Source organism: Nelumbo lutea, chromosome 1 (assembly GCF_056320005.1).
Source record: "Nelumbo lutea isolate HS-2025 chromosome 1, American lotus-T2T, whole genome shotgun sequence".
In the NCBI taxonomy this organism is placed as follows: domain Eukaryota; kingdom Viridiplantae; phylum Streptophyta; class Magnoliopsida; order Proteales; family Nelumbonaceae; genus Nelumbo; species Nelumbo lutea.
Window position 1 is genome coordinate 200690129 of NC_142684.1, and position 10393 is coordinate 200700521.

The 10393-nt window shown below is 37.0% G+C and overlaps 1 protein-coding gene across 1 annotated transcript; it reads left to right on the plus strand.

Annotated features, from left to right (window-relative positions):
- Positions 1 to 1180: 1180 nt before the first annotated feature.
- LOC148880353 (14 kDa proline-rich protein DC2.15-like) lies at positions 1181 to 1929 on the plus strand. The gene has a single exon (XM_088962222.1). The coding sequence runs from the start codon at positions 1273 to 1275 to the stop codon at positions 1675 to 1677; it is 405 nt and encodes a 134-aa protein (XP_088818348.1). The 5' UTR covers positions 1181 to 1272; the 3' UTR covers positions 1678 to 1929.
- The last annotated feature ends 8464 nt before the right edge of the window (positions 1930 to 10393 follow it).

The window sequence follows — 10393 nt, forward strand, 5'->3', positions numbered from 1 at the left end:
GATTTACACTTCAATTTTCGCCACCTTTTCTCTCTCCTCTAGATATCATCATTTTTGCTTCACTAGAAGCCTGTGTTTGCCCGATGCTTGCATAGTTAGCCCGGTTTTATTGCTTCCATGCTACGTCATAGTTGAAGATGGACAGATCTTGTTAAAGATCCATACCAATGACAATGTTGGTGATATGTTGACAAAATCAATGACGAAATAGACGTTTATCTAATGCAGAACTTCTCTTAGACTCGAGGTCACTTGACAAAATGATGACAATTGGCAGCTGGTCTCAAGAGTGTTTGTCGCACTATAAAGAGAAATGTTTTCATGTGGGAGAATGTTAAGGTGGTGTTAGTCCTCACTAACTGGCCTACCTAAAACAAATTTTTACCATGGCATGGCCTAGTGTATAAGGAAATCAAGTGCTGAAAACATTTCTCACCGCTTGGTTTCACAAAACTAAGGAATAGTTACTATGGATTAAAAATGGGGATTTAATCCGAAGTCTCCATTTGGGCGACAAATCTAAGGGTGCAAAACTTTTCTAAAATGCTCATTCTATCCCTCATGATTACTATAAATAAGGGTGGTCCATAGCCTTATAATTTATCCCATTATTTTTGTTTATTCTCTTGTATGAGAGTGGGTGTTTGGGTATGGTCAAGAAGGATGTAAGAGTGTGTATTGAATAATTATAGTGAAGTTTCTCTTAGAAATTCTATAGTAATGAAGAAGCTCCGAGCTGCTGCCCGTCGAGAGAGATAGTTTGATCGAATCACGTTAAATCCAGTGTTCTCTCTCCTCTTTTTCTCTCTTTAGCTTTTTCTATTTCTATTTCCATTCCTTTCGTACCAATGACCATCGTCTTACGGTGGTAGCTAGCTAGTTGGTACATTAATTAATTACCTGTATCACCAGCACCAATATGGGTACAAGCTACAACTATGAAGGAACTTTAGAGGTTTGCTAAAGCCAGGAACATGACAAATTGCCAATTCCCACCACACAAACCTCCAAAAGATTGCGTACGATTGCTTGCTTTGCCAGCTTAATTAATTCATGATGACACATTGGTGCATGGATTTATTTCTACGTTTCAAAATTTTTAATTTTTTATATATATCCATTGAAACAACTCACAACCACCTCCCCCCCCCCCCCCTTTGCACCCTATAAATATCCATCACTGATCAGCATATTCCTCACACCATCCCAGAGGAACCTTCTCCCTTATTAACAACATTTCCTCCTACAAAAATAATTTTTAGAGTTCCAGATATGGCTTTCAAGCAATCTGCATCACTTGCTCTCTTTCTTTCTCTCAACCTTGTATTCTTTGCCCTAACATCTGCTTGTGGTACTTGCCCCTCACCAAAGCCAAAGCCAAAGCCAAATCCAACTCCATCTCCCACCCCTGCTGCCAAGGGAACCTGTCCTAGGGATGCTTTGAAGCTAGGTGTATGCGCCAATGTGCTTAATTTGGTTAACGTTGTGGTTGGCACTCCTCCATACCTCCCATGCTGCAGCCTCATCCAAGGCCTTGCCGACCTTGAGGCCGCTGTCTGCCTCTGCACAGCCATCAAAGCCAATATCTTGGGCATCAATCTCAATATCCCACTTTCACTCAGCTTGGTTCTCAACAACTGTGGGAAGAAGTTCCCCACTGGCTTCCAATGTGCTTAAACATGCAACTTCAATTCCTTCTAGCATTCTCTGTTCGTGGAGTTCACCAAGTTAGTTATTAATTATAAGCGTTGGGTATATATAGTCGTCCATTCTTCTAAGTGGAACAGCTCGTTTCCTTTAATTTCTTGTAGTTTGCGCATGTCTAATGGGTTCTGTCATCACCGTGAATAAACATGGAGTGTCAGTTTGTGTATGGTTTTCACTTCCGTGACAACATATGAACATCTATTTATTTGATATTGTTCTAAAGCTATAGAATGTTCTCTCTCTCTCTCTCTCCCTCTCTTTCTCTCTTTTTCTTTTTCTCATTCTGAATACAAGAAATAAATCATCGATCATTTATTTACAAATGAGTTCTTCTCTTGAGCCTTATATATATAATTCTATGGGATTTTCTTTTTTCTTAATGTGGAAGGATTTGCATTTCTTGATGTAGGATACAGTTCTATCTATGCTTGCAAGATGTGGGTATTATTGTCTGTTGTCAGATATTTAGTCAAATACATCCACATCAGGATAACTCTACATATCGCCTTCTGAAATTCAATTTACCAATTCCCTTGGGTAAACAGTGCGTAGATGGTTTGGCTCTGTTCTCTACAGGTTGTATTAATTAATTTGGTAGCATTGAACTTCCTCTGAACTGTGAAACTTTTGCTTTTTAGAGGTTTGGTGGTCATTTGGTTAAACATCGGAATACACTTCTGAATAGTGCAGTTGGACAACATAGTCCGTCCTCTGACCATTTCGCCATTGACCATAGAAATCCAACACTTATTCATCAGATAAGATAAATTAGGTTTTCTGACTGGTTGGGGACAGAATCCCACCTTCACTAGGGTTGGGGATCTTTGAAATGGTTCGTTTTGCACAGCAACTCAGTTTTAATAGTCTGGTAATTGAAAATGGTTCCATATTTCCTGCGAATTTGCTTAATCATCAGTGCAAGGAACCATGCATGGTAAATCTTTGGTGGATCAATCAAGCAATTGAGATGCTTGGGTCAGATATGAATATTATTTTATAGCATACTATATGGGAATGAGGATCTTCAAAGTTAGAATCAGCTTCAAATACCATTAGTTAAGTTGGTTAAGGAGATGAATTATATATTGGGGGTTTAATTTCTTTGTATTATATGTACATGTTATTTCATTCCCGTTGTATAGCTTTTCTGGAGGGGCTAGCTCTTTCTCCACCAAGAGTAAAGGCTCTAGCTAGCATGCAGAATACCAAACATCTACACTATATTCGGAGCTCAAAAAAAATTTTTCATATATATTTAGGAGTTCATTATTTTTTATATTTACAGATCAAAATTCAAATTACCAGCTGAGCTGAGCGCCACCTACGATGATCTACTATTTCCTTCTTCTAAAAAACCGGTTTCGTTAGTGGAAGTACAAAATGGAAATAGTGATGTGGACGAATGACTACAATGACTATATATAGTCACATCAATAATGGAATATCGATCGGCATGGAATTATGATCAGTATCCCGTGGAATTGTGTTGCTTAACGAAAAAGTTGAGTTAATGTGGCTAATCAAGAACATTCTTCAGATGAGGGTCTGAGGAATTTAGAGGAATATTATTGTAAAATCCAAAAACTAACGTTGACTATTGAGTCATGACTTACAAAAAATCTCTAGATCTGCCAATTAATGCATGTTACACCATTCGTTCGGGTATCAGGCACACCATGTTCTTATTGGGGACCCAGAATTGATTTCCACTAATTGGTAACAAACAGATCCAGATGCAGGAAATTAGAAAACGATGGAACCTGAACTGATTCACTGATAGAAACACAACATGCAGTCTCCATAAACATGACGAATTGACAACAGAATGGGCATTAATTCCGACTGTCTCCATTCCCTCGATCTATCATTTATTTTTGTGTTTCTGCTTGATAATACCAACCACTAAGGATTCAAGCCATTTTCCAGTTCTTTCTCATTTAAACGTACGTAATTGTGGTTGCTTCTGGAGTTTTCTTCTGTGAATTGTTTTGAGAGTATTGCTTTGGTTTGGTTTGAAGCATTGCAAGTTGCAACCATGGAATTGAAAAAGGACTCAGGCAGAAAGCTTGTGCTTTGAGCTCAGCCAATGATGATCAGTAGTACGTAGTCGATTCGACTCCGATACTGATTATCAACCCTGCAATTATATACTCATCTGTGCCTTTTTTTTTTCATGAGGATTTTTACACTAATTAGACGTCTTATCAATGTTCATTCAATGTCTAGCTAGATGTTGGTCCAATAGCTTACTGATCCCGTGATCATCACAATAAAAGTTGTGTTTTTGTCGGATTATCACAATAAAAGTTGACTGTTTTGAAACTAGTCTCAGAAACTAATCGGTTTATATATAGTGGCCAGCCGGCAACCTAATGAGGTTGATCAGCATGTATGATCTATTATTTCCAGTGTGAATGTAACTTTTGAAGAACAGTACAGATGGATGGGTGCAAGAATCCGTATCAGAATGATTGTAAAGAGAAGCCCGCCATATTTGTTGAGATTCTTTTTTATCCAAAAACTCTGCAAGGAATGGCAACACTACCGACCACAGTGACGTGTTTATGAACAAACCAAGAAAAAAAAATCATCTCTAGATCAATAAGATAATAATAATAATAATAATAATAAATATTATTGTCTATGGGCCATTTCCCTTTGGCAGGACTCATAATCAGCCAATTCTACTTTTGACCCACCATCTCACTCTCGTGAACCAAGTTTGGCGCATTCCAATTTCCAAGATTAATAAGACGTTGATGTTTATTTCAAAGAACAAGACACAGTAGCAAGCATGTGAAGGGTGCTTTCCTGGAATAAATCTTGGTCTGTATCATGGGGCGGTCATCGTTATTAGCTGTTACTGATGTCATCCCGTGTGTTACGGTCTTAAAGATTAAACAGTCTGATTCGTTGCACTCCATTAGTCACAGGGTTTTTGGTTTATTGGTTGATCATTTGGTATCAGAACCCACCCCCAACATCCCAATGTTTGAATAGATATCGCGATAAGGGTTGAATAAGAGATTAATGAAAGCTGTCACGAAAGGAGGACTGTCTGGACCTGAGTGATGGAGTGGTCGGTCCTCACAAAAATGATTAGCCCTGGACTGGAGTAGTGTGAGAGTCCTCCGTCTCCTACTAACAAAATAAATAAATAAATAAAAACAGCAGAATGAGAGCTGTTAAATGAAAAGGTCTGCCTACAATCAAAATGAGAGCCATCATGGAAAAGAACTGCTCGCTGTTTGGAATGAGAACTATTGATCAGGAAAAGACTACTACTTGTTGCCAAAGCAAGAGAGCTGTCAAGACTCAAGAGGTCGGCTAAGACAGCACCGGCATGTGACGATCCTCGAGGTTTAAGGTTTAAACATTTTGATTTCCTTTTTTTCCAAGAGTCTTAGGTTTCTTTTTTTTTTCCGATAGATAGGGTGCCTAACACCATGGTTAGTTTCTTGTTCATTTGATAAGAAACTAGAAAAAAGTTACCAACTATCTTACCCACCCAATAAAGAAATAATGCTCAAGGAGTATAAATACATATATGTAGAGTCAAAATCTTATATTTTGTATTATTTTATAGTACATATTTGTATTTGTATACATTCCAAACTGAGCCTAAAAGTTTAAGCTTCATTGGGAAATTATTTATTTGGATAAATGCATTATCCCAAAAAGTGTTATTTGAATAACAATTCATCTAGTAAATACGTTTACCTTTTTGTTTTGTGGAGAAATGCTAATTAGGTGAATGAGATAATTTCCCCACAAGAATCTTGACTTTTGCATGCCTATAGAGGCATTTTAGCTCCATGATAATTTGATTACTTTTTCTCATTTTATGGATAAGTGATCTGTCCACTTAGGAGAAGGGTAAAATTCACCTAAAAGAAATGAGTTAAAAACTGTATACATGTCTGAGAGCACAGCATCCAATCATACATTAGGAATATCTTTCCACGAATTTAACATATATTAAGTATGTCCCGATGCATAATTAGATGTCATGCTCACAGTGTACACAATTTTTGCTTTAAGGAAACCTGTGTTCCTGGATTAGACCCCCAATTACAATTTATGACCTTAAAGAAACCAAACTGTTTTAGTATTCCAACCTAAAAAATAAACAAAATAAAATAAAATAAACAGTTTTAGCACCATGCAATATAATAATATAAAATAGGAGACATGCACTCTAGTAAACGAATTTATGCAACTTTTGAATTCTTCTCCCTTACATAAATTGTGGGGTAATGAAAGGCACACTACAATAAAATTTGGACGTCTTTTTCATACATTATACCTTGGCATTAGGCTGAAAATTTTGAAGTACGTAGCGGCGTTAAGTTGACATTTACTAAAATTTTCAAGGGGACTGATTTGGGCATTTGATAAACCAGCATACCCCTCTCGTGGAAAAGATGAAGAGTTTTATAAAAAAAAAAAAAAAAAAGGGATGTCACTAAAATATTAAAAAAAATGTAAACTACGCCAGTGAACAATGGTTACTTCCCCGTAAAAGGATACAATCTATGTGTTCTAAGGGTATAAACGGCATGAATTTGAATCGGATCAGACAATATTTGAATTTGAATCTGATTAAAAATTTTGATATTCAGATCCGATTCAATATCTGATGGATATTGAAAATTAATATTCGAATTTGAATCTGATTAAATATTCGAATGTTCGATTCGATTTGAATTCGACTAATTAATTATTTTAGGTAATTAATAAATATATAAAATAAATATTTTATTTATATAAAGTATACAAGTATATAAATTATTGATATAATTTAACTATATGTATATATAAATTATATAAAACATTTAAAAATTTTATACATTATATATAAGAATTAAATAATCGGTCGAATTCGAATCTTTATTTAATCGAAACAGGCCATATCCGAAGTCGAATCCAATTAACTATTCGGTATGAATAAGATATCCGAATTCAACCGATTAGATATTCGACTTATCCAAATTCAATTCAATTATGTCAAATTTCGAATTCAAAATCAGATTTTCGAATACCTTTGACACGCTTAATATGCTCTATCATCAATAGTTAGGTGAAAATTAATTAATGTGGGAATAGAATTAAGAGAACTTGGTTAGCAGTTGTTTGTTGCTCTATATTAATTTAATTTTCTTTCATATTTCATTACTAATCTAAAATATAAAACAAGAGGGACAAGAACCCTGGGGAGGCTAACTGTTTTAATATCTCAAGTTGAAAAGTGTCCTTTTTTTATTAAAGGAGAAATCATTTTATTGATTGGAATATGTTAATACTTGTATAAATACATGCATAAATAATTATATATATATATATATATATATCAATTAAAATTTTGAATATATTGTTTTTTTAACTCTAATAGAATCATTTTCACCATTCATGAGAGAGAGAAAACTAGAGAGATTAAAAGGATGGTCTCATATTCACCATATTCGTTCTGTCACCAATAATAATTGTTGAGAATAATCGTCAGACGTTCTCCTCACCCAGCACATCCAAGCAAAGTCCCAGTTTCAGCGCGTTGATTGGGCATGTTCGACTGGTTGAGCTTGAAGGCGGTGGCAGGTTTATGCCTGGAATAATTGCTTCTGATGGATGATTAGTTCCCGGTGGTGTAATCACCGGGGGAGAAATAATGATCAGCCGGACAACAACTGGCAGCACAGGAGGATTGTTTGTAGGCGGGGATACTTTCGTCCGCTCTTTCCCATGCTGAGGTGGGGATGGTGGGCATTGTCGTCGATGGATTGACGACGGGCTCGAGTGGTGGTAAGGTGGTGAGCAGTTATCGATCGCAAGCGTATATTAATGGGCGGTAATGCCAGTGAAGTAAAAGAACATGAAAACAAAGACACCTGCTGTAATCCTGGGATCCATGACGCGCCGGACCCTATCAGGATTACTGGATTAGAAATGCGAGTCTGTGTTCTCTGTTCTGCTTGCTCATGTACGTACGGGATTGAACCCAACATTTATATATACATCAACTATAATTACTGTGAAAAACAGCCCGTGACTCTTGTTTTTATCTGATTTGTGCACCATGAACGAGAGAATGAGTACCTTGAAAGTTGTTAGATCATATGGAACCCTCTGCTGCAAAAAGCCAAAAACACGAAAATAATGACTTTTCTTTTATGGATTTTTTTCTCTTCTTCTTTTCGGTTTGATTGCGAGATTAAACTGGAGAATTTGGAGGGTCATTGGTCCCAGTGTGACCTCCAATGATCAATCAGTAGGCTGTCGGATGCGAGGGAGATGATGAACGAGTCCGACCATCTCGGGTTCTATTTTTTTAGTTGGGTTCGATTATCGAAGGAGACATGTGAACTTTTTTTTTAATTTCGTATTTCTATCTCAGTTTTTTTTCATAAAAAGTTAAAACTGCAGAGTGCAGACCAAAGGGGAAAAAACTGTGTCCTTTAGGTTGCAAAAGAGCCTTTCCTGCTGTGGAGTTCATTTTCGTTGTCTCCATCCATGAGATTCCTTCATTCGGAACTCAATAAACATATTGTGGAGTACTCTTATCATATTACTAAGGTACTCTGTCATTATGCAAGAATGCATGCACACTTGTAGCTAATACGTACTACTCTAGTAGTAGTTGTACGTAGTATAGAAGAAATGATGAATTGCTTTTGGTTGGCTAAATACAGGACCCGAACTGTGATATGGGTCCTGACTAGGTCAGTAGAGCAAAAAATCCGTATAAGTACAAGACTGCATGGACCATTGATTTAATTGGATGATGTAAAATAATTCTTTCTCACATAAAAATCCAAATCAGATAGTCCAAAATAATCCACTTGTTCTGGTTTTGACATGGCCAAATATTGGGCATGTAGGACCCATGTAACGATGTCTCTGAGAATTAAGCTCCATTAGACAAAGTGTTTCCTAAACTATGAATTACTTTTAGTGAGGTAAGAGCATTGATCAATAGCTCATAAATTAAAACTGCTTTCTAATTGACCTGGAGGTCCTAATCTGCAAATTCTACAACGCCCAAAATCGTCTTATCATTTCAACCGGATGATGTTTGGTTATGTCGGTAGGGTACTTTTTTAACGCTATCAACTTATTGTATCTATTACTACTGTCGTTAATGGATTTTCTTGATTAATCATTTTCCTGTATTTTGGAGGCTGTTGAAGAAACTTCGTGTTAGGAAGTACATACATGATACATACATGACATTTCAAAAGAATAGTTATTTGTGCGTTGTGTAGTGTATGACTTTACTTACATCCTTGGACGATTTTGCGGGAAGAGAATATTGTTAGAGAACTGGGGAATATACAAAATATGGTTTTGTCATCATTTTACAAAGCAACAAATAGCTTCAAGCCAGTCTGCTTCAGTAGTCTCACAACAAGTATTTGGATTGGCGAAACAGAATTCATGTAGCAGACCCCATATATACTTGAGATAAGGCATGGATGATAATAATGATCTAGAAAATTAATTATCCCTTGTTTATAAAATGAAATTGAATGCAAATTCTATAGATAGCTATAAAGATCTCTCTTTTTTTTCCTTCAGTTTTCTCTCTCTAGCTAGCCAGGTTGGGATCCATATTTGCGCTTAAGAATGTTTTAAAAAATCTATTCCCTTTTGATTTAGGGTCCAATGAAAAGGGCCCCATTCCTCCCTGCAATCCGAAATCATGGAGAAATTTATCAGCCCGCATTTGTTACGACGCTTGATTTGTTGCCATAGCCCCACCTTGAATTAGATGAAGTGACCTCCTGTAAGGCCACTGCAGTACATCTAATTCTAGACAGTGTCATAGCAAAAGTGAACTCTACTGCTAGTCGCGTGTCTAGAATCATCTTAAAGCTGATGTGTTTCCTATCTAGTGAACATCTTGGATTAGTCACCTTATCCTTCTATATTGAAGAAATTAAGGTCATATTTGGTTCAACTCTCATTCTTCATTGGCATGCAAATGTGGGAGGAACCGGGGCTAACCTGATGCTCCACAGTGGGCCTGGCCCTGGTTTTGTAGGGTTGGTTGGTCTCCATGGGTTGGATTAGTCTGGGACGGGAGACCTTAGTTTAAATAAAATAAAGAGAAGAAGTGATTGAAGAATGGTTCAGATGGTTCACCTAACCAGAACCTTGTTCATTATATAATTGAGTTAGTAGAGACCAAGTATAACACTAACTTGTATAGATTACAACAAGAATGAGATAGGAAGATAAGAATTATCCATCTAATTTATCTAGAGAAGGTGATTATCCTATATAACTATATGTGAGATTATCCCGATTTATCATTCTTGGTTGCCATCTAATGAGGTGGCAACCTCTAATGAGGTGTCAACCTTACTCCTAATACGCCCCTTCAAGCAAATAGAGACTGTTGACCTGCCGAGCAACGCAGAGATGCACCAGAGTTGAGCAGGCGGAATGATAGAGAGCAGCCACCACAAGATCTACCAGCATCAGAGAGACCGATCTGTGGGGTGATCAACATGATTTCTGGCGGATCAATAGTAGCGGGTTGCAACAAGGCGGCGGATAAGATAGCAATCCAGGAGCTAGAGCACGAGGACAAGAACCCGCCAAAGCACCCTCGGGTGGAGGAAGTCATATACTTCATCGAGGACGACACTCGCATGATCCAATATCTACATGACGATGTCCTAGTTGT